Raw genomic sequence first — 21,953 nt, 5'->3', positions numbered from 1 at the left:
CGGCAATATTTATTATTTTTGGGTTTCAGTTTGAAGGGTAAATGAGCCAGCGTAACTACAGGCACAAAGAGCATAACTTCTTAGTTCCTAAGGTTGTTGGTGCATTGGTGATGTAAGGGATGGTTGAATTACTAGGAAGTCGAAAGAGTGTTATTTATTAAAAATATTTTTTAACAGCAAAATAAAGAAAATGTGAAATGCGCTGATTAACAAATCGTAAGTAATTTAATTTATTATTGATTTTTAGGTTTTTGAACTCAACTGTTTTCAGTGTCACAATAATAATATAGGTAAGTAGTTTTTATTTAAAAATGTCATTTTCTTTGGAACTTGGGTGAACATAAATTAAAAAAATATTTTATACAAAAATACATCAATTAAACCGTAGTATTAGTAGGTACAATATGATGGTAGGAATGTACAGTCAGATTATGGGTCAGTTAACGATGGACTTGTAAATATAACACGAAATAAAGACAACGTATACCAGATTACAAATTAAAGTAGGAGCATGATGGAGTTACATAATAAGCAATACGAAAACCAATAAACTGCGTGTGTAGCTATGAAGATGTCATTAACAGACAGTAAAAGTAACAATTTTATTTTATTCGAATAATGTTGCTACACTTGTTTTGTCGTAGATGATTTAATATAGAGCTAGCCGAAACCATCCTTTTCACCTTCCTGGGTGTCTTAAACTCCCTAACTATTCATAGTAGTATTGCATATCGATAATCCACAATCGATAGATCGATAGTTAAGGTGCTAGCAATAGTCTATCGATAGTATTGTCACTTATCAATACTATTGATAGTATCGATAGCTCCCCATGAGCAATATTATTGATAGTATCGATAGTTTTGTGCTATCGTTGGCCGGTTATTTTTTATAGTATTACTTTCTAAGATAAGTTATTTCGTAGGCCAGACTAACGACACTAATTTTAATAACTTTAAATAAATTTCCGCTAGTAAAGAGTGTAAGAATTAATACATTTAGGTAGTACTTTTTTTCAATTTATTAAAAAATATTAATGTATTATTAAGAAACATTAACGAGAACTTATTATACTTTCCTCAAAATTAATTCACAGACATTGGTATTGATAGAATTGGTAGTCATAGTTTTCATAAAAATAAAAGAGAATAAAATATTAATCATTTTATTTTTAACATTAATTGAATGGTTCCCTCTTAACACATCGAACTAATAGTTTCATTAATTTCATCTGATAATGACAAAAGTTTCCGCCACATGTCAGGAGTCATGCTAATTCCTTTTTTTCCTGGTAATAATTCCCCATTCTTTTCATAAAATTCTCTTATATCTATGTAAACTTTTCCCTTAAATTCCCGAATTTTTACCAATTTCTTTCCTTGTAAGACCCAAGTTGGTTCCTTGTCATCTGTTCTTGAACCCATCTTTGCCTTCTTCTCTGGGGGTTGGTTTTTCTAAAATCATTTCAAATTAAATTTAAAAAAAAACCACCGATCTTTACAAGAGTATATACACAAGGAAATTGTAAAATTATTAAAAAATAAACCAATTAAAACTTAGATTTTAGGTTACAAAAACTACTTACGTCAACCGGCCCATCATCGCTATCGCTGCTGGAACTTTCTGCTTTTTTCTTATTTTTCGGCATATTTATATGTTAAAAATAATAAAAATCAAATGACTAAACGAAAAATTTAAACAAATATTGTCTAATTAACATATTACTTTAAAACACAGCTGAAATAAAATTATTTACTGTTATGTTTCCGGTTTCACATAAACTTCACTTAACAGTTTTCAGTTTACAATTGTCAATTGTCATTGTCAACGACAAATAGGGTAGAGACAAAGTATAATATATAAACTTAAGCATAACTTATAGAGTATAGATAAACGAGAAGTATTATTTCTTTTTTAAATGTCTACCACTCAAAATTTATTAAATTTGCATTGAGCTCCTAGAGCCAGAAGGTAAATTTGAAAAAACGTGCTTATATTTGATTGGCCATTATGGAGAGTAAAACTTAGAAGTTTTTAAAACGTCTTATTTTCAGATATTTTTTTAATCAAATTTATAAATTCCTATTAATAAATGTTAATTTCAACCAATAGCCCTATTCTGGTAATTTATGGAACCCTTATTTAAATGTAAGTATTTAATGTGTAGAAGATGTAAAAAAACTGCTCATGGCAGCCCTGATTTTACATTGTCAAACTGTCAGTTACATACCACAGAGTTCCATTGTAGATTGTATTACTGTATTAAACATTTTTTAAGAGTATCGGAATTCTACTCCGAATCAATTACAGTTATCAGATGGAAAGGAAATAAAGTATTTATTTACAAAATTGTCCAGGAACAAGATAAGTACTTTGTAGTAATCTCGCTGTAAACATGTAATCATAATACAAGGGCTTTTTTATGTACGGTGTTATGGAAAACATCAGTCATGAAATACTTTTGTATAATTATTCTTTTCGTCGTCTCACATGAAAGTCAGTCGTCGATTTTTAACAAAACGGATTCATTTTCACTGCTTAAATCAAACTCATCTGATCAAAAAGGATGGATCATAAAACTTGATATCTATTTCGCGAAAACACTTCCTTCAGTGTTACAAAAACTACCTGGAACCGACGTTCGCTTTAAATGCGAGGCAATAATGAATTTTACCAAAGTTGAAAAATTTACTAAAAACAAAGAGGGTATAGAAACATCTTTAAAAGAATTTCCTCCAGATCATATTCAAGAAACTTTGATGAAGAATGTCAAAGTATATTGGTTGAAAGATAGCAAAGTGTTGTTAGAAAATCCGAGAGTCAAAATTCTTACTAAAATAGACAAAACAAACGGCACCATTGGTACATATCTTAGATTAAAAAACTTAAGCATTGATGATACAGCAAACTATACTTGTGTTATTAAACAAAATTACGAAAAAAAGTTGTCAACAAGGCTCATTATTGAAAAAGATACTTACAACCAGCTGACATACCCTGCAGTTCCTACAATTGCTGGCAACAACAATGAGATGGTGTTGAATATTAAAACAACACCCAATTTAATATCTGAAGGTATGACAGCAGAAATTGAAAATAATAAAACTAATATTACAACAATTCCACAAAAACTAGAACCAATATGTCAAGAATATGTAGGAAATGTCTGTAGCTCTCATTTGAAGGGTCATTTTGTTTACATTCCTTATGGGACTTCTCAAGCTGCTCTTGAGAACAAACTTATGAAAGCTTTTCAGGTCACAAAATACTCAAACGATATAAGCTCCAATTGTGAACGGTATGCTCTTCCTAGTTTATGCTATTCCACTTTCCCAATATGCAGAGACCCTATAAAAACAAATGAAAACTTTTTTAAGGAAGTTAACAACAGTTTTAAAGCATATACTGAAATGAACAATCAACAAATGGAAAACTCAGATAATCAAAATGTATCTAAAACAGCTGATGCTCAAACATCTCGATATATACAAGTACCCCTAATTTTAAATAATTTATCCAAAGATTTATTCAATTATCGCTACAATTCCACAATACTGCGACGTGTATGTAAACAAGATTGTGAAATATTAGAAAATGAACTCTGTCAAACAGAATATGCCATTGCTAAAAGACACCCCCACATTGGGCAACAGCTGACATTGGAAGAATGCCAGGATCTGCCTGAGGATGATCCAGATTGTCTTAAGATAGGCATTGGCAGTCTAATGGTTTCAGATGATGAATGTTACTGGGAAAATGGAGGTGGATATCTCGGTAGAGTGAGTGTAGCAAGTTCTGGTATGGCATGTATTGAATGGTCTAAGCAGCTCTATTTAAAAGTTTCCGACTATCCTGAATTAGCAGGTAGACATAGCTATTGCAGAAATCCTGGTGGAATCAAAACCCAACCATGGTGTTTTGTTGATAATGATGGAAAAACAGATCAACTATGTGACATCCCAAAATGTGCTCACAAAATATGGATTTACATTGTTGTAATTTTTCTTCTTTTGTTGTTACTGGTTGTTGGATGTATAATTTGCCTCTTTTATAGACACAAAAATAAAGGAAATGCTGCCACAATTAGGGACATTAATCTTCCTAATGCTGACAAAAACATCTATGGAAATTCAAGATTGAATTCACCTATAGAAATGAATGAATTATTAACTAATCAAAACAGTGGCAGTCAACCACATCTGACAACTTCAACAAGAGGAAATGGTATCCTACGTATACCTCAATACTCATTATCACAAATCAAATTCTTGGAAGAATTAGGTGAAGGTGCTTTCGGTAAAGTTTATAAAGGAGCATTGAAAAAGAATGGTGAAACTCAATATGTGGCTGTTAAAGCATTAAAAGAAAATGCTTCTGCTAAAACAAAAGCTGATTTTAGAAGGGAAATTGATTTAATATCAGAATTAACACATGAGAATATAGTATGTATTGTCGGAGTAGCTCTCAGAGAGGAACCACTATGTATGCTGTTTGAGTTTATGGCCCGTGGAGACTTACATGAATTTCTCATGGGCCGTGCACCTCCATCTGGCAAGGGTTTGCCTTCAATGAGACTACTGAACATTGCCAATAATATTGCATCAGGTATGCAGTATCTTGCCTCACATCATTATGTGCACAGAGATTTGGCTGCAAGAAATTGCCTTGTGTCAGATGATTTTATAGTAAAAATATCAGATTTTGGACTTTCTAGGGATATTTATAGCTCGGATTATTATAGAGTGAGTATTTGTATATAATGATTTTTTGTTGTTGATGTTAATAAGATATACTCAAAAATCCCTCCTAATGTTTAGGTGCAATCTAAGAGTCTACTACCAGTGAGGTGGATGCCTCCTGAGTCAATCCTCTATGGTAAATTTACGACTGAAAGTGATATTTGGTCCTATGGAGTTGTATTGTGGGAGATCTATAGCTATGGATTGCAGCCGTACTATGGGTAAGTACAACATTATAATACTTCATTTAATTTCTTTTTAAACTTTAATACTTTAATTAAAAAAATAATAATTAAAAGAATAATTTAGTCAGTCAATTTGAAGAATGGTTTAATTTTTTATTACTTAACTATATTTATTTATAGATATAGCAATCAGGAAGTGATAGCAATGGTCCGTGCTGGTGAGCTATTGATGGCTCCTTCAGGATGCCCAACAGCCATGTATACTCTCATGATGGAATGTTGGAAACATACACCTCAAAGGAGACCAAATTTTGAAGAAATTGTTATGAGGTACATTTGATTCATATTTATATTTGATATTGTATATCTATAAATGTTCAAATTGGATAATGAGATAATTATATCACTCATTGCATGCTTGAATAATTGACGAAATAATTTAAAATAGACTTAGGCTAGTATTTATTAAAAGTTCCACCCAAAATATAAATAATATTCATATAAACTGTTATAAAACACAATGGTACCACCATTATCCCATAAGCATGGCATAATTTTATGATGACGTCCTTCTGATCGATTTCGATTAGGGCTACTATTCTCAATGAAAAATTACCACTATATAATATGATCAGAGTAATTTCGAACTGTATTCTATGCTTTCCGAGACAAAGGGTGCTAACATTATCAGTTTTCAAACTTTGGACTACTATTGAGAATTTCTTGATAGGAAAATTTAACAATTTATTGAATTGTGGTGTACACCCAGGACCTTAAAATCTTCAGCTTGACGAGACCAAATTTTATTATTTAGATTACAGGAATGGATACAAATGGGTGGGTGTCCAGACACGGCTCCTTCTGAGTCTGGCAGTAGTTGCGGGCATCGGCCGACAACGTCTACAAAGGAATTCCAAGAGCGAGTCCCGCTTCTACCACCTCACTGTTCCTCCTCAAACGGCTCACTCGCTACCGGAAGCCTCAAGAAATTTAGTGCAGCTGGATCCAGTTCTAAAGTGACCGATGATAATTTCTCCACATGTAGCGAAGTACCACCTCTTGCGCCCAAGACTAAAAAGTACAGCTCGGGATCCCTCATAGACACGGATAAAATCGGTACCAAGGACACTGTCGTTAGAATACCCAATAAACATTACGGCAACGAAATATAACCATTGCTTAGATATTACTAGACCTTTGTTAAGCTTAAAGTTTGCTCTCTCCTCGGTGAGTATTAAAATAGTTGTAAGTAAATTATTGGCACTGCTAGAATAAGTAACATCATGATAGTTATAGATGGCTATGCACACTCCGCCTTATTATTTATTAAAAGACAATACATTTTATTTATTGGAAGAAATTTTAGTTGTTTCGTTATTTTTGTAGTTCAGGGTAAGTAAAAAAATATTATGAAAGATGTACATAAAACATATTTGCTCAAGGTCTTCAGGATGTATCGATACATAATCGTACATATATCATAAGTACATGTAGATTTGAATAACGACATAGTTGCAGAAAAATAGTTTTTTTTTTTTTGTTTAGTACATTGTAAACATTTTGAGTCTTTAATGCATTTTATACGTACCTTAACGTAACTTAAAATAAAATTTGATAACAATTTTAATGAGTTAAAATTTAAATAACTCTTATAAATTTTAATTTTATTTGTCGAATCAGGCAAATAGATTTTTTCAACTAAATCAATTATATCGCCTATGCTAATTCATATAAGTTTATTTAAACCTTTAATGTTATTTTTAATTAATTTCATACATTTGTGCATAAGAACCTTGTGTTGTTACGATTTAAAGTTTCATATTAATTTTAAATGCTTAAATGTTTCATTCTTTTTCGTAATTTAAATAACTAGACATTTTTGTGTAGAATTGTTTTTTACATTTTTTTAGTAAATTCAAACTTATTTGCAAGTTATTATTATAAAGTTAAGGTTTGCGTAAATATAAGTAAATAATTCATATCTAGGAAACTTTTTAAAGCTTTATAATTTTTTAAACGTTACCTTCGTTCTGACCAAGACTTGGGACATCTAAGTTCTGACCATGTTATAAATTAGGACAATAAAATATTTGTTATTTTAATCAAATATAAATAGCATTATTATCCGTATGTTACTTCCGTTTAATAGGCACTATTTATTTTTTATATTTGCCAATTCTTTACCTAATTACAAATACATACGAAGCATTTACCACTACCTTGAGTGTTTTTTTAAAATGTTTCTATTTATTTTTCTATCAGTACCTGCAATTAAATGTAGGGTTAAACGATACTTGCCTAATTTTTTACTAAAATTCGACACTGCCAATCTAAATATTTGTATTATTAAAAAAAAATACCTTTGTATGTAAGTATTAAATTAAAAAAAGATAAGATTTTTTTTTCACAGTATTTATTGTTTATTATTTTCATAGGATACAATACCCAATCAAAGACATGGACATTTAATTTCGACGATAAAGATTAAGAAACATACATTTCTTATCCGTTTATAATCTGTAACTGCAAGATTTTGATACCAATTTTATATATTTCAAAAATCTTAGTCATAAGAAAAAAATGTTTTAACTAATTTATTGCTGCTCCGAATGTCCAATCTTTCATACTAATTGTAATTTTAAGTATCTGTCTATGATTAAATTACGTCTTAAGCGGTCGAATGCACTTGTTTAATAACGGTTGCCCTATCCCAGCAAAATATGTAACCAGTTCCCATGCTAATGACGCAGTATCGATTATTTCACGATATCGACCACAGATGATTTTTAGCGAGTTACAATCTTCCTAAATTTAAGGAAGATTACTTTTGCCTTTAATCCAGTACACTAAAATGGGATTTAGTCATCCATATGTCGCAGTGACTTTCTATCATTGTGTGTGTAGCATTCGTTTACCCGCGCATTTGCGTTCGACCTTTAATAATTATAGATCTATTCACCCACGAAGCCACCCCAAGTTAATTATTTAAAAAAAAATAATTAACCAATAAGATATTTGAATTTTTTTGTCGTTTTTACTCTTAAGTCGTCTCAGTCACACTAATGTGCGCCGATAATGTTTAAGCGTGACGGGTGCGCCTTCATGAATGAATAGATCTATAAATCGATTCGATAATTTTATCGATAAGATTTGTTACCTCTTTTACGAGTATCAAGTCACTTTAATACAACTTTATTATTTTTTTAGGATCCTATAGTACTACCTACTGTTGTACTTGCCAAAGACTTTTTTGTATGTGATATGTTTATTTACTTTTTTTACTTGAATGTAAACTGTATTTCTAAATTAAACAATTTAGGTATATTATTTAAAGTGTTTTATTTTAAAAATAATTAAAGTTTTATATTTAATAACATTGTATAATTTATGTAAAATGTTAAACAATTACGATGTTCCACATTCATCATTTTTCATACCAAATGAGGAGTACTTAACTTTATTGCCAATATAAAAACATAATTGTTAGGTATTTCTATTCATTTGGCCAGCTTTCTATTCGTATTTTCTACATCGGTTTGAACTTTTTTCGTAATTACGTATTCGCCGTGAACTCGCATGTGTACTTTGAGATTGTTATTTCCAGTGAAAGCCTTTTGACATATTCTACAGACGTATGGTTTAATACCTGTAATTAAAAATAAAAAATATTTAAAAACATTGCTTTAAACTTTAAATTTTCAATTCAATACGAGATAGGTTGTTTCATTTGTTATTAGGATATAGAGTACTCGGGGCTGTTTATCTGTAGTGTCAGAAAAACAAACAGGAATTTAGAAAAAAAGGAAATCTACTATATATTTCTAAAAATAACTATAATATAGTTAATGCTTCAAATGAGAACAAGGTAGATGTATAAAAGTATGAATAATGAATAGCAGTTGTCAAAAGATAAATATATCTTATCGTTTATCGCAGTAAATTATGAAACACGAATGAAAATAGTTTAAAAATAAGTGAATCATAAAATTCTACTTTACTCATGGCGCACGCCTTTTTTGAAACGTTTTGTTTGAATAAAAGACGTGGTACAATATCATCAACTCTGCCTATTGTATATTATTAGTTCCTGGTCAACAAAGTAGTTAACAAATTTCCTTAGTTATATTTACGGCAGCTCTGGGCTGGCATGCAAACATGTACTCGGGCCACTAAACCGGTACATACTATATATTTGCCACGTACCTGTGTGCGTGCGGCGATGCTTGATGAGCACGGAGGTGGTGTAGAAGGTCTTGGGACAGTACTCGCAGCGCTTGGAGCGCACCCCGTCGTGCCGGTCGCGGTGCGCGCGCAGGGCGTCGCGCGTCTTGTACACGGCGGGGCAGCGCTCGCAGCGGTGCCGGCCCTCCGCCTCGTGGCTCGACATGTGTCTGGTGAGCTACGCTAACACGTGGCCAATGTCGTGTGATCGTTTACAAGCTTAATGATGAGGATTAAAATCATATCTCTTCCCTTTGATATTTTGAATATATTTCAAATTTTATAGAAATATTATGCGGGCTTGTCTAATATTTTCCCGTGGGCAATGGTGATGCACAAATATGAAATAAAATTCATTCGACAGCTATGCAGATTTCTCTCGTTCACAATTTTCAGGAATGACGAATTTGTTTATAAAATAAAATTAAATAATTACTGAAATAGTATTTACCTAAAAATAAGAATATAACGTACTCAATTTGAACTGTAAATTAATCGTGATTTCATAGTTTACCTGTCTAGACCCTTGAAATGTTTTACCGCACGTCGAGCACACTAACAACTTTTGGACACATTTGTGGTTGTCATGGATGAGCTGATTGCCGAAAACTCGATTGCATTTATTACAATAAACTCTTTTAGGCGTGTGTCTCCTTAATTTGTGACTCTAAAAGTAAATTACAAAAATATATTATACTTTGTAAAGGACAGATGTCTTCAATCTACTAAGGTTACTGCCATATAGCTAATTATAAACTATACTACTAAATACTCTAATTAGATAATTTGTGTCCAAAATTTGAGCACTGATTGTACTTATGTGTTAAACTCATATTAGAAGATGTCCTCCAGGTCCTGAACAGTTTAGCCATTTACTAACATTACCACCAAACTTGCAAAAAAGGGTGTTTTGTCTGTGTTACAATACCTAGCTCACCCTTTGAACCGGAACACAATTATAAAATAGGAATAGTTAGTTACCACTAACTACTCAGACGTTATTGCATAAAGCCCTACAACAACTAATTTAGCATTGAACATATGTCTCTTGAGTTAATTCGAACATTTATTTGTCAAGGAATAATTCCCTCACTCACTTTTAGATTTCCAATAAATTTGCATGAAAATTCACACAAATCGCATGCAAATGGTTTGTTTTCCAGATGCACCACCATGTGTATTCTTATTTGCTGTTTACTTGTGAATCTGTAAAGATATTTATAATTTAATTTATACAATTTAAATTAATAGCCATCGCCTCAAACATTCTGTTATCACTCTAAAAGTAAAATATTTATAAACATTGTAGATGAAAAATATATTGCATTATATCTCATAAAAATAGAAAGCCTGGCTTAAAAGTCAAAATAATGGGATAAAACTTATGTACAACAACTTATAATGTACTTACTCTTTCGAACAGTAATCACAGATAAATTTCTTATTGGAATGACATCCCCAGATGTGTTTTCGTAATTGCCTTGGGGTTTTATAAATTTTGTAACATTGAACACATCTTAAATGAGTTTTCTATAAAAAATTAAATTTATATCCATATGTATTTGCTTAAAACATAATTCTGGAACTGAATATCCATAAACTTGAATGAATTGTGAAAATATATCTGTGGCCTGGTTCTAAAAGGGCCAATGTACTTTTTCGAGTAAAATGTAACCCTCATTTAGTTATTTGTAAAATCTTTTACAAAATAATAAATTTATTTGTGCTAAAGATATAATGTTAACATTAGTACCAACAATATTATAACAAGTACAATGTGTGAATAGTTTTATATTCTGATCAAATCACCAAAAAGAAGAATTGTTGTAATAAGATAATGGCTGTTTTAGTACCAGCCTGCACATATAATATAAAATGTTAATGTAATCAAAGGTCCAACAATAACATTGATCCAAGGTGAGTGAGCATACCTCATCAGGTGAGTGAGCATTTTTGTAATGGTGTTCCAAATAGATAGATGATTGAAATCTTTTGTAGCAAAGGTGACATGTTTTGTCTTTCCACGGCAGATGTTTCAGTCTATGCGAAAGTAGCTGCTGCCAATCACTAAATCTCTCTGAACACAGTGAGCATATCTTATCATATTTAATTCTATGTATATCTAAGTGATTCAATAAGATACTTCTATCAGCAAATTGTTTGGTACATAAGCCTGTAATACAATTATATCTTACATTATTTTATAATTAAAATGCATTAAAGTAAATAATTATTGTAATTAGATTTACCACAATGGAAGTTGGATGCTACAATGAGTTCTTTTTTCTGCTTGCTAAAATTAGCTGCAAAAAAATCAATAATAATAAAAAATATATATATGATAAATTATATCATATATACATTCATGAATAGTAACAGATCAAATTTGTAAAAGATTCCTCTTACTAAGTTTTAGTGTTATTCCTGTAACTAATAAATCATTTAAACTTTGAGTAGAAACATGTCTGCTGTTGATTATTTTATTTTTATATTATTTATTAAGTTTCCAACTGTACAGACTTTCCACATATTTCCTCAGATAGTTGGCATGTATTTCAAAGTTAGCATAAGTGGAAAACTAGCCCAAATTATTTATATTGGTTTACCTTGGATAGTTTCACTTTTTATGACTGCTTCAAGAAGATCATTTACTGAATGATCCTCTAAATCTATGAGATCTCGTGGATGGTTGTCATCAGAACAGAGATCATGATTGACATTTGTTTCTATTTTAATATTATCTTCGGTTATATAATTTCTTTCATCAATTATATCTTTATATTCGTTTTCGATTTTCATCTTCTGTAATATTTAAAATGCATCTTTAATAAAGCTTTTTTTTAATATTATTATGATGCATATTAGTAATTGTAATTAAATACTTTACCTCTTCACAAACATAGATGTCCTGGAAAGCACTATGTGCTTGTATGCATTTATTTCTAAAATCCACGAACAAGCTCAACATTTCAAGGCAATATTCACACATTTGCTCTCGCTTAACATCACAAAGTTGAATCTATAAACACATTTTATCTCAAAGCATTTTTATTTAATATTTGTATGACTTTAGTAAGTCGTAAACAGTTACGATTTTTTACCTTTAAATCGGTTAATAAATTAAAGTGTGATACATATTTTTCATTAAAATGCGTCATTTTCAAGTTTTCGCTAGATCTTAGACAAATTTTACACTTCATCATAGTTTTAGAAGAATTATTATACGAAAAAATTAAATTCCTTAAATCCATACTCCGAAATACAAACAATAATAAACTAGGGTTGGACCTAATATATCGATATATTAAAACTATTATTTTTGAACCTATCGATATTTGCCGTCATTATTGCAGTCGATACAATAAAAATCTATTTTAAAGCTCTTATTATATACTTTATTTTTATTTGTGCACAATATTTCAAATATCTTATGAACACTAAATAAAAGTGGAATGAAAAATAAAGACATATTTACACTTTTTACAACTTGCATATACTATTAAGTCCACGGCTTTTTGATCAACGTATTTGGTTTTCTTTTGTAAGAGGTATGGGATAACGGTTAAACAAAGAAAAATTGCGCATGAGGTATTAAATATTAAGCTCCTGAAACGTACTTACGTGCTTGGAAATTCAATATCGAACAAAAGCGGCAGGCAATGGAAATACAAGAATGGAACTAAAATAGATTAATCTAACGCCAGGATCAAAGAAAAGGCACAGCATGACTAAAGATGCGAAGCCGGGTATTAACAATTTTTATCAAACGGCTAAAAAAGCATTTTTGTTATTAAGACGAGCATAACGGTTAATTACGGTTAATTATGCTTGTCACTGCTAAAATGTGGTTCGAGTTGCACGATAGTGCCAGCAGTCCGATAGGTGGCGGGATCAATACATATTGGCTATCACAAGCTTTTATTAAGTTTCATCTGTCCTGGTGTTGGTAATCATCGTTGGTGCTGGCATCTAGGGAGAGTTTCGCCGGTAAGATCAGCGAGTCGTGCTTTCGGATAGCGTCTCATAAGACGCTGTGGTTCCACAAACTTACGAAGATCAGGGAACCACCCGACTCGTACTCAAGCTTCTAGGAGTTGATCAAGTACATGAAATACCTGGGCCTCATCCTGGACGGTCGCTGGGGCTTCGAAGAGCACTTCGAGCGCCTGATCCCCTGGATTTAGAAGGTAGCTGGTGCCATACACAGACTTCTGTGAAATTTCGGGGACTGACGGAGGAAGTTCGCCGGCTCTATGCCGGTGTTGTAAGACCTCTTCCTACGAGCAATCATGTCAGCATTGTTCCGTAGGGTATCGGCGTGGAGGGCCGCAGTCTCCTTCTGTGAGACCGGCATGGTCCAGAAGGAGACAGCCGAGCTTTGAACGGGAAAGGACCGAGGCTACTCGGCGAAGACAACGAAGCCATCGTGTCAGTCCTCTCACAGCTCTGACATCCGGGGCTATACAACGTGGCCCTGGGGCTGTGGACGCATGAGTTGGGGACCTCACGTTTCCTATTTCAGACGGCCCTGAGCTGCCGGACGCACTAAAAAGGGATGCCGGGGGCGATATCAGCGTCGCCCTCTGAGGAATGCATCGCTGAGCCACGAGCGGAGCATTGCACGGGAAACTGTAAATCCTGAACATCGGGTTTTCTCTATCAATGATTTCTAAAGGAATCTCAGGTGCAGATCTGCATTCAAGCTAAAAACCTAGCCAACTAGTGGATGCTTTAAATATTGGCCGCCGTGGATAGGTGGTCAGATTAGCTTCCTACTAGTTCATCAATCGTTATTTCTGAGAGAGCTTTTATGATTGAAACAAATAAACAACAATTTTATTTATTTAAAATATTATTTATACAGTTAAACTGAGAATTTCCATTTTCATGCATTTTTATTTTGAAAAAACACTTCGAACGAACGAACGATATCTGTTTTTATAGCCAAAGTTGCAATCATTTTAGAAGCTGGGCGAATGATGATGTCATTTTTATAACAAAACATGAATAAAAAATTTCGTCATTTTAACTCCTCGATTTTGTTGTTAGTCATACCTTAGTCATATCTTTCATGTCATTTACCTGCGTATCTCTATATAACAGTGACAGACTGACAGTCTGACAAACCTACACAAAGAGTATATAAATTAACAACTTTAGTCACTAGTTTCTAGTTTGACAACTGAGTTGACTGTAAAACATTTGTTATTTTATAAAATTACTTACATATTTAGTAATATTTATTAAAATATGTGTAATGTAGAGCAAGTTGCTGATTGTGGTGATATTTTAACACTAGGGAGAGCACTTTTTATTCCTGAAAAAGAAGGCAAGTGTATTTATTGTTATTTATTTGTTGTTATAGCGTGATATTTACGTTTTTTACATAATTTTCTGTTTTGTTTACGCTTAGATGAAACCTGGCTCTCCAAATGTTCAGTATCACTGTCATCTTGTGGGAATTTGTTAGCTGTAGGGTATAAGAAACGTCTATGTTTCCTAACTGCTCAATGGATAAGTTCTATTGAAAGTAACACTTATTTAGTATCCTGGAGTGGTACTCTTTCATCAGAAGTAACTTCGGTTTTGGCTTTGTCTATTTGCCCTTCACAACAATCATCTCAGGTAATTGTTTATATGAATAAACATAATATTTATATTACTCCTCAATCCATAGTCTTGTAATAGATAAGATTACTGCTACTGTTTCTATGACCATTAAAAACAGGGACAGTGTTTGCAATGGTTCTTAGGAAAAATTAAAATTGAATTGTGAAAGTATTGAATGAGACTGTCAAAGTAAAAATGGCACTAAATGAAAAAAAAACAAATTTTCATGTGATATTTTTTAGACAATAAGCAGGTTTATTCCATTCTAAGGTAAAAGAAAAGATAAATCTGAAATAATAAAATATTAAGCAGGTACATTAATTTAATATATATGTAAAAACATTCAAACCCATGATATTAGAAGAAATTTATATTTTTAAACTCCTTTTTATTTAATATATTTTGTTAAGTTTTGAAATAATACAATTATCTGCACACAATTATTTCTAGCCTGCCCTTTATATATATATGTTTTTATTTTAAAGATTATGTGCTGTATATATAATGTAATGTAATAAATAAATGTATTCTTTTTAGAATGGTCCTGATTGGTTTTGTATAGTTGTTGGATTTATAAATGGAAGTGTGGGATTTTACACCAATACAGGACATTTATTATTACTTGAAAAGCTAGAAGAGAGGCCTGTTTTAAGAATATCATGCCATACAGGGACTTTTGGAACACTACCTGATGATATACACATATTTTTTCAAAGTGGTGTTTGTGTGCTCTCCGGATCAAGTTTGTTTCAAACACTTCGAAATGCCAAGGTTCAACTAGCTAAAGGTGAGTAGGAACATAACAAACAGAAGTAAGATATAGAAAATAAATTAATGAAAAAAATTTACTATCACAAATGTCAAATCAAATTGGTCAATCAAAATGTGAAAGTTTGCGAGGTTGGATAGATGGATCTTTGTTACATTTTGCAAAAACTCCTGTATGGATTTAAATGAGAATTTTAACAGAGATCACTTATACCCTATATTAACATATAGGCTACCTAATTCGAACGAAGTAGCTGCGAACAATTATATTAGTACTCTCAGTGATAATTATATAAATAGTGTTTTTTTTTATATTATAGTGCAAGCCGGTATCTTAAGTGACTATTCTATAGATAGTAAAAGTATCCAAATACGAAAATGGATTTTTACTGAACAAGAACAAATTAATGATGCTGCAGTTGTTGGCCTTGATTTAAAAAATTCATATGAACATTTCTTAGCGGCTTCAACTTACGGAGGATATGATACCTGGTATAGAACTTGATTTTAAATACATATACCTACAACTTCCCTCTAAAGACTGTCATCTTTCAGCTGTAGCTTCGCTCACATGATTCTGATCTAATTTTTTGTTTACATCACCTATTCTACATTCTATTTTCTATCCTTTGAAACATTTTTTATAATATATTAATGTGATCACAAACAATGATGTGCAAAACTAAAAGTTTTATTTTGAAAATCATACTTCATATTATGCATGTCTAATGACTCCGTTTACTTTTCTTTTAATTTTCTGTTTTGTATATATTAAAATATAACAATAAGTAATTACAAAACTTTCATTTATTGTTATAATTTATTCTTATTGTAAAAATTTTAGGTATCGCTCTATTCCTCCGTTAAACACTTTAATTCTTACAACTGGGATTGTACCTTATATTGGATTTCATTATGCTATGGAGGGTGGAACTACACCTCCACTTCAAGATGTTGCTAGAGCTGTTGCCAATAAAATTAAGTCTGCTCTACCGTGAGTGTTCTTTTTCTGCAAACTGTGTAGCTAATGGAAGTTTTATGTTTGGTGTTGGTCAAATTCATGATTCAGCTTTTTATAAATTTTAAAATATTTCAAACAAAATAAGTATTTGTGGAAATGAATGAATTGCATGTTTTCATTATTTTTATAGTGCTTATCCTTCTACTATAATTTAAATTTCCTTTATGTTTTTGTAAATGACCATATACGTAGATTAATCTATAGAAGATTAAGCTTGGGAGATAAAATAATTGATATAATAAAGCTTTTTTTTTAAATTTGCAGGGGATGGCTGGGGGGATCGACTGAAAGCGCACCGTCTAATACTGAGCCTGTTATAAGAGCAGAACAGCTGTCTATGCGGAATGGAGTGTTTGATTCGCAAAGACAAGGCACCTTAGTTGCGATATCTCCTGATCGTCGCCTAGCAGCTTTTACAGATAATTTAGGACGAGTGGCTATTTTGGATGTTACAAAAGGCTATATCATAAGAATGTTCAAAGGCTGCAGAGATGCTCAGTGTGCTTTCATCCAAGTATGTATTTCGTCATATATATCTGTTACCTAATTTTTTTTATACTACGGTTAAATTTGAATTGTTATCGCAGGGTAGAAAAGATATAAAACGCCATTAATTGCTCGTTCCTATGATACTGCTCGATGAACATTTTATCTACGCTCGCCTGCTCGCTTCGACATCAATCAATGAATTATACCATCCAAGGACTATTCCGCGTCGATCAGTCATCTCATCATATCGACACACTTAATAGTTTTATCGGTTCAAACGCACAAACATATGATAAGAAAGAATCTTATTTCATACATTTTATTAATCCCCTTTTCATTTTTAGATATTTGATACTGAAAATAAGAAACCTCAACTTTCCATGGTCAAAGAAATGCGTAGAGCTATGTTTCTTATAATTTATAATCCAAAAAAAGGCTTAATTGATATAAGATTAATGCAAAGAGGAACTAGAATCGCAGTTTTCACAGCAACAAAAAATGGGAAACTTTTATATAATACTTGCGGATTAATAGGAGCAGAAAAAAGTTATACTCATAAAAAGCTAAACTTGCCCGAGTTCCAATGTGTACTCATTGACCCCGATGGTAAATTAAAAAGGTTTAACATTCCATTCTATTATTCGCTCGGAGGTGAACATTTGGAAAGGTCTAAAGATCTCCATGTATTAAGGAGCATTCGTGACATCATAAAAAAGACAACAAAATTATCAGAAGAGGCAAAGGTAGAAATTATAGAAAGTGTTGAAAAATTAAATACTCTGGAGATAAAGAGACATTGTTTGGAAATGTTAATTAAGTCCTGCGAATCTGATATATTGATTGCTTGTCTAGAACGGGTTTGGGGCAGTTTGTCAAGTGATGACGTAATTAACCAACATAATGAAAAATTTAAGAATTACTTCGGCAATTTAGCGCTGGTAACACTTTTCCATAGACGCATATGCAGTGAAGATGTTGATGATATGCAAGATTTAGTTGTTAAAGTACGTAAAGAATTCGGTGTTGAAAATAATCTTGATGACGTTACCAACGATCAAGATGAGAATCTTGAATTTAATCTTTTGGAAGATGACAATTGTATATTAGAAAGATTATTCATTTTGGCTCAAGAAAGAGACTTTAAAGAGCATCAGGCTAAAGTAACTTTCGCTGATAATCGTATCAGTACGTACAAAGATTTTGTATCTTGTTTTGAATTAGAACAGAAAAACAGATATATCTCTTTGAAACAAGATATACCGCCTGAGAAATTTAATAATTTATCTAGTGATATTTTTAAATCTGTCATACGTTTAAAAGATTACTCCACACTGAGCAATTTTGTCAAAAGTAGTAAAGTTGATCCAAAAGAAATCGTTAAACTTGTCATTACACATTTGATGAACATGCCACTTGAACAAATCACTGTGGATTTAATTGAAAAAATGATAGCAATTCTTTATTATCTGTGCAGCGCTACAGAGGAAGCGACTAATGTAATATACAATGAAATATCTCCATGGTGGGAGAATATTCGCATGATGTTGGTGGAACAGCCGTGTCCCTTAAGGAGTATGATCGTTGCAATGGCATGTAAGGCCGTTGTCAAAATATTTGAAACCAAATCGTCAGAAAAGGAAGACGCATGGGAGTCTGTTACCAAAGAGAATGCTAAGTGGGGTATATTAATTGGCAAATTAGAAGATATATCAATTTTAAGCATTGTATTATTGTTTAAAGCTGATTTTAAGGGCCAATCAATACCGAAATTGGCTTTCGAAGACATAAATATCAACTTGAAATATATTTATTCTAGAGGAAAAGGTTCAATAACTGAGTTGATTGCTAAGTGGCTCTGTAGCATGGGCGTACCGCCGTCTTCAATAGCGGCTAATGAGCTAATGGAAAAGTATGATCCAGTTTTAAATTCAGATCCAAGTTCTTTAGAGGATGATGATAGAGCAGAAATTCTGTATATGGAAAATAACCGCAGCTTAATTGATGATAATCCACAGATATTTAAATGGCTGTCACTCCTACGTCGACAGTTTCCACTAAGCACGACAACTGACTACATAATTGCTAATATGTCGTGGGAATATGCCATGGAGTGGCAGAAATGTATGAATAAAACTGATCATTTGGATGTGGTTATATATTGCTTGCAGATCATAACGAACGTGCGCTTAAGGCTGGGCATGTATTCGATAATTTGGTCAACATATATAAAACACGTTTTTGAAACCTGTTGTCGTCTAGTCAATAAAGTGGGGAAATTACCTAAAGATCATTTATGCTTACAAGATGTAGGATTTAAAAGTGAAACTTTGTTAAGTTTTTTAAAAATTTGTACTTATTATTTAGAAGAATTCTATTCTTGTTCTATGATGTGTGTTGATGCAGAAAAACAATCCATACAGTATGAAAAAATTTGGGACGTAAGCGTGCCATCTTTAGTAGAAGTAGCACAAGACACAAAAAATGACAATAGTGAAATATTAAAATTGAACTACCAAATATCTTGTACGCTTTACTACCAATGCCACTTTAAATTAAAGTTTTCAAAGCCGTTGGACATTCTTTACGACATCGATTATCAGTATATTTTGGAAGCCCTAACTGGTAATGTTGTACACCGAGACATTAGCGCGAAAGGTTCGGAAAAACTCATGAGTCCAAGAATGAAATTTTTGACGAAACTTATTCGCCATGCTATCGAAACTATAAGCTGCGAGGAAAACGATGAAAAGTCAATCTCATATCATGATGAAGAATGTGTACTTTGGATCCAAAAAATTTGCTTACTCGCCGAAGTATGGGACATCGATAACAACTTTGTATTTCGACAGGAAGTAAGTATATTATTGTTCTTTAAATGATACTTTTAATGTACTTAATATTAACTCAGTATTAAAAAGTGACAAATGTTGTAAAAATAGAAATTTTTATTGTAGGTTGTTGGCTTATATCACATGGGTTATGATGAAATAGCAGAGACTATACTGGGTATGATTAAAGAACCAGAGTTGGTGTTAGTACCGATTATAGCAATCACAATACAGCGCCTGAAACGAAGTTTGGAAAACTCTAAAAATCAAGCAGAATGGATTGTGTCAATGCCGCCACAGCTTTACAAACGACTACAGAATACGGTTGGGATAAATAAATAAACTTAATTTAATTCTAACTTTAACTTTGTGTGTATTATATTCCAATGGCAAAAAGTGAAGATAAAACTATACCTTAACATATTGCATATGATATGCTAATCGCTCAAATATATCACTACAAACACTTTTTGAAACACTTAACTAGTAAAATATACGTATATTTTGCTTCAAACTACCGGTAACAACTTGGCCGACATTCAAAATACTATATTTTCATGAATCCATAAAATAATACCAATGATTATTTATATTACCTCGACTATGTCATGTCAATACAAATTCGAAGTTGTTTATTTATCTTTACTCCTCCTGCCGTTGGAATAGACTACAAATCTGAACTTTACATCATCAGAACAGATAAAAAAATTTCAAAGATGTGTGTCAAATTTATAAAAATAGTTTTTAGCTCAAAATTGTATTGATAAGTGAATGTGTAACAATGATTCTCCTCTGAATTAAATTGCAATTGATAACACTTGCACTTGCACTGGTGATGATCTTTGCTTTGCTGGCTTTGTTTGATGATCTAAGTAGATAAGATATTAGAAGTGTTTTTTTTGTGTTGTGAAGAGAGATATATATATATATCGTAAAAATGAAAAATAATAAAATTATTTAAATATATATATAATCGAGATGTTTTTAAGTTAATAATGTGAGGCGCACGCATACGGCCACACATACATTCTCGAATCAATTTCCAAACCACATGTCATATTTAAGAATCCCAAAAATTTGACCCGTTACAATAACTTTATCTTCCAAAGGAAAAACAACATTTTAAATAAATACATGTATTACTTTTTATTGCAGGTTTTAGATACATCGATTCCGGCTAATCCGTCATTGGCAACAACGATACTCGTTTTACAAAAAGTATTGTCCGAAGTCGAGAAAAAGTCCTCAGAAACGGAAGATCTGAAGCAAAATGTTAAACTGACTCGACTTATAATTGAAAGCTGTGAATTGTTAATAAGACGTAAATTATAATAAATTTATATATTTATAAAACCGTTAATTATGATATATAATATTTATGTTAATTAGAATGTTCTTGTATTTATTATCATTTTACATCAGAAAATATTTTTATCATTGTCGATAAGTCAAGTTAAACTCAACTAGACATCATCAGTTCTGGTATGTGAAAAGATGCTGTGATTTTTAAATATGTTCTCGATCACAGTAAACAAGTTCACATCACTTCTGTTAATGTTTTTTCTGTTTTGTAATTATTAATTTTATTTATAAAAAATAAAAGGTTATTGAATATCTAGTTTTTTATTAATTATTTTAAGGGTAGAAAATATTCCGTCTTTGGAAAAGTAAAGACCTACTAAGTCTACCATTATTATCTCACAGTGGAACTTTGAGTAAGTATTTCCAAATTTTAGAATATTTTTGTTGAAAAAAAACGTACGTTATATTGTACTGCCAATTATGGGCAAAAATATTTTTAGGGACAATAACTTGTCTTGAATGAGGATATTATTTACTGCTACCTGCAACCTGTATAATTAGGGTATTCTATACCATGCATTGGCTATTTATACAGATAGAAAAATTGAGATTGTAAAAATAAGACAACAAAATAAATAATTTTGCTTATATATAAAACAAATAATAAATAAATTATAGGCATACTATTGATGTACAAAAATTACTTTATATAGTAGCATATAATGTGTAATACAGATGTAATTTACCTCTTGCAAAAAATTAACAGTTTTGTTGAATTCGCGCCTTAGGT

The 21,953-nt window shown here is 31.7% G+C and overlaps 4 protein-coding genes across 5 annotated transcripts; 2 read left to right on the top strand and 2 right to left on the bottom strand.

Annotated features, from left to right (window-relative positions):
- Window positions 1-1,151: 1,151 nt before the first annotated feature.
- LOC125066151 (RNA polymerase II transcriptional coactivator) lies at window positions 1,152-1,824 on the bottom strand. The gene is made up of 2 exons (XM_047674090.1): window positions 1,586-1,824; window positions 1,152-1,454 (listed from the first exon to the last, which is right to left on the bottom strand). Exons 1-2 carry the CDS (start codon window positions 1,646-1,648, stop codon window positions 1,197-1,199), a joined length of 321 nt encoding a protein of 106 aa, XP_047530046.1. The 5' UTR covers window positions 1,649-1,824; the 3' UTR covers window positions 1,152-1,196.
- A 418-nt stretch (window positions 1,825-2,242) lies between these two features.
- On the top strand, window positions 2,243-6,780 carry LOC125066143 (tyrosine-protein kinase transmembrane receptor Ror). The gene is made up of 4 exons (XM_047674077.1): window positions 2,243-4,742; window positions 4,818-4,960; window positions 5,105-5,254; window positions 5,739-6,780. Exons 1-4 carry the CDS (start codon window positions 2,451-2,453, stop codon window positions 6,094-6,096), a joined length of 2,943 nt encoding a protein of 980 aa, XP_047530033.1. The 5' UTR covers window positions 2,243-2,450; the 3' UTR covers window positions 6,097-6,780.
- A 1,505-nt stretch (window positions 6,781-8,285) lies between these two features.
- Window positions 8,286-12,424, bottom strand: LOC125066148 (zinc finger protein 99-like). 2 transcript variants are annotated; one of them, XM_047674085.1, is made up of 10 exons: window positions 12,247-12,424; window positions 12,033-12,164; window positions 11,752-11,947; window positions 11,395-11,448; window positions 11,077-11,318; window positions 10,557-10,675; window positions 10,243-10,351; window positions 9,660-9,812; window positions 9,128-9,323; window positions 8,286-8,570 (listed from the first exon to the last, which is right to left on the bottom strand). In XM_047674085.1, the coding sequence occupies exons 1-10, from the start codon at window positions 12,394-12,396 to the stop codon at window positions 8,422-8,424; spliced, it is 1,500 nt and encodes a 499-aa protein (XP_047530041.1). In that variant the 5' UTR covers window positions 12,397-12,424; the 3' UTR covers window positions 8,286-8,421. The 2 variants fall into 2 exon arrangements, with proteins under 2 accessions (XP_047530041.1, XP_047530042.1); XM_047674086.1 differs by having other exon boundaries at window positions 8,342-8,570; window positions 9,128-9,328.
- A 1,840-nt stretch (window positions 12,425-14,264) lies between these two features.
- LOC125066122 (rab3 GTPase-activating protein regulatory subunit) lies at window positions 14,265-21,470 on the top strand. The gene is made up of 9 exons (XM_047674047.1): window positions 14,265-14,474; window positions 14,559-14,770; window positions 15,293-15,542; window positions 15,844-16,015; window positions 16,368-16,517; window positions 16,809-17,058; window positions 17,378-19,885; window positions 19,988-20,185; window positions 21,017-21,470. Exons 1-9 carry the CDS (start codon window positions 14,396-14,398, stop codon window positions 21,191-21,193), a joined length of 3,996 nt encoding a protein of 1,331 aa, XP_047530003.1. The 5' UTR covers window positions 14,265-14,395; the 3' UTR covers window positions 21,194-21,470.
- The last annotated feature ends 483 nt before the right edge of the window (window positions 21,471-21,953 follow it).

The sequence above is a fragment of the Vanessa atalanta genome, chromosome 9 (assembly GCF_905147765.1).
Source record: "Vanessa atalanta chromosome 9, ilVanAtal1.2, whole genome shotgun sequence".
NCBI classification, from domain to species: Eukaryota; Metazoa; Arthropoda; class Insecta; order Lepidoptera; family Nymphalidae; genus Vanessa; species Vanessa atalanta.
This window is presented reverse-complemented; position numbering and strand designations above follow the sequence as displayed.

Excerpts from the sequence above, each read along its gene's own strand:
- LOC125066143 (XM_047674077.1), top strand. The coding sequence starts at position 2,451 with ATGAAATACTTTTGTATAATTATTCTTTTCGTCGTCTCACATGAAAGT. Across the intron at positions 4,961-5,104 it reads GGATTGCAGCCGTACTATGG|ATATAGCAATCAGGAAGTGA; the intron begins GTAAGTACAACA and ends ATTTATTTATAG. Across the intron at positions 5,255-5,738 it reads TTTGAAGAAATTGTTATGAG|ATTACAGGAATGGATACAAA; the intron begins GTACATTTGATT and ends TTTATTATTTAG.
- LOC125066151 (XM_047674090.1), bottom strand. The coding sequence starts at position 1,648 with ATGCCGAAAAATAAGAAAAAAGCAGAAAGTTCCAGCAGCGATAGCGAT. Across the intron at positions 1,455-1,585 it reads GCGATGATGGGCCGGTTGAC|AAAAACCAACCCCCAGAGAA; the intron begins GTAAGTAGTTTT and ends AAATGATTTTAG.
- LOC125066122 (XM_047674047.1), top strand. The coding sequence starts at position 14,396 with ATGTGTAATGTAGAGCAAGTTGCTGATTGTGGTGATATTTTAACACTA. Across the intron at positions 14,475-14,558 it reads TTTTATTCCTGAAAAAGAAG|ATGAAACCTGGCTCTCCAAA; the intron begins GCAAGTGTATTT and ends GTTTACGCTTAG. Across the intron at positions 14,771-15,292 it reads CTTCACAACAATCATCTCAG|AATGGTCCTGATTGGTTTTG; the intron begins GTAATTGTTTAT and ends TATTCTTTTTAG.
- LOC125066148 (XM_047674085.1), bottom strand. The coding sequence starts at position 12,396 with ATGGATTTAAGGAATTTAATTTTTTCGTATAATAATTCTTCTAAAACT. Across the intron at positions 12,165-12,246 it reads ATTTATTAACCGATTTAAAG|ATTCAACTTTGTGATGTTAA; the intron begins GTAAAAAATCGT and ends ATGTGTTTATAG. Across the intron at positions 11,449-11,751 it reads AAAAAGTGAAACTATCCAAG|CTAATTTTAGCAAGCAGAAA; the intron begins GTAAACCAATAT and ends ATTTTTTTGCAG.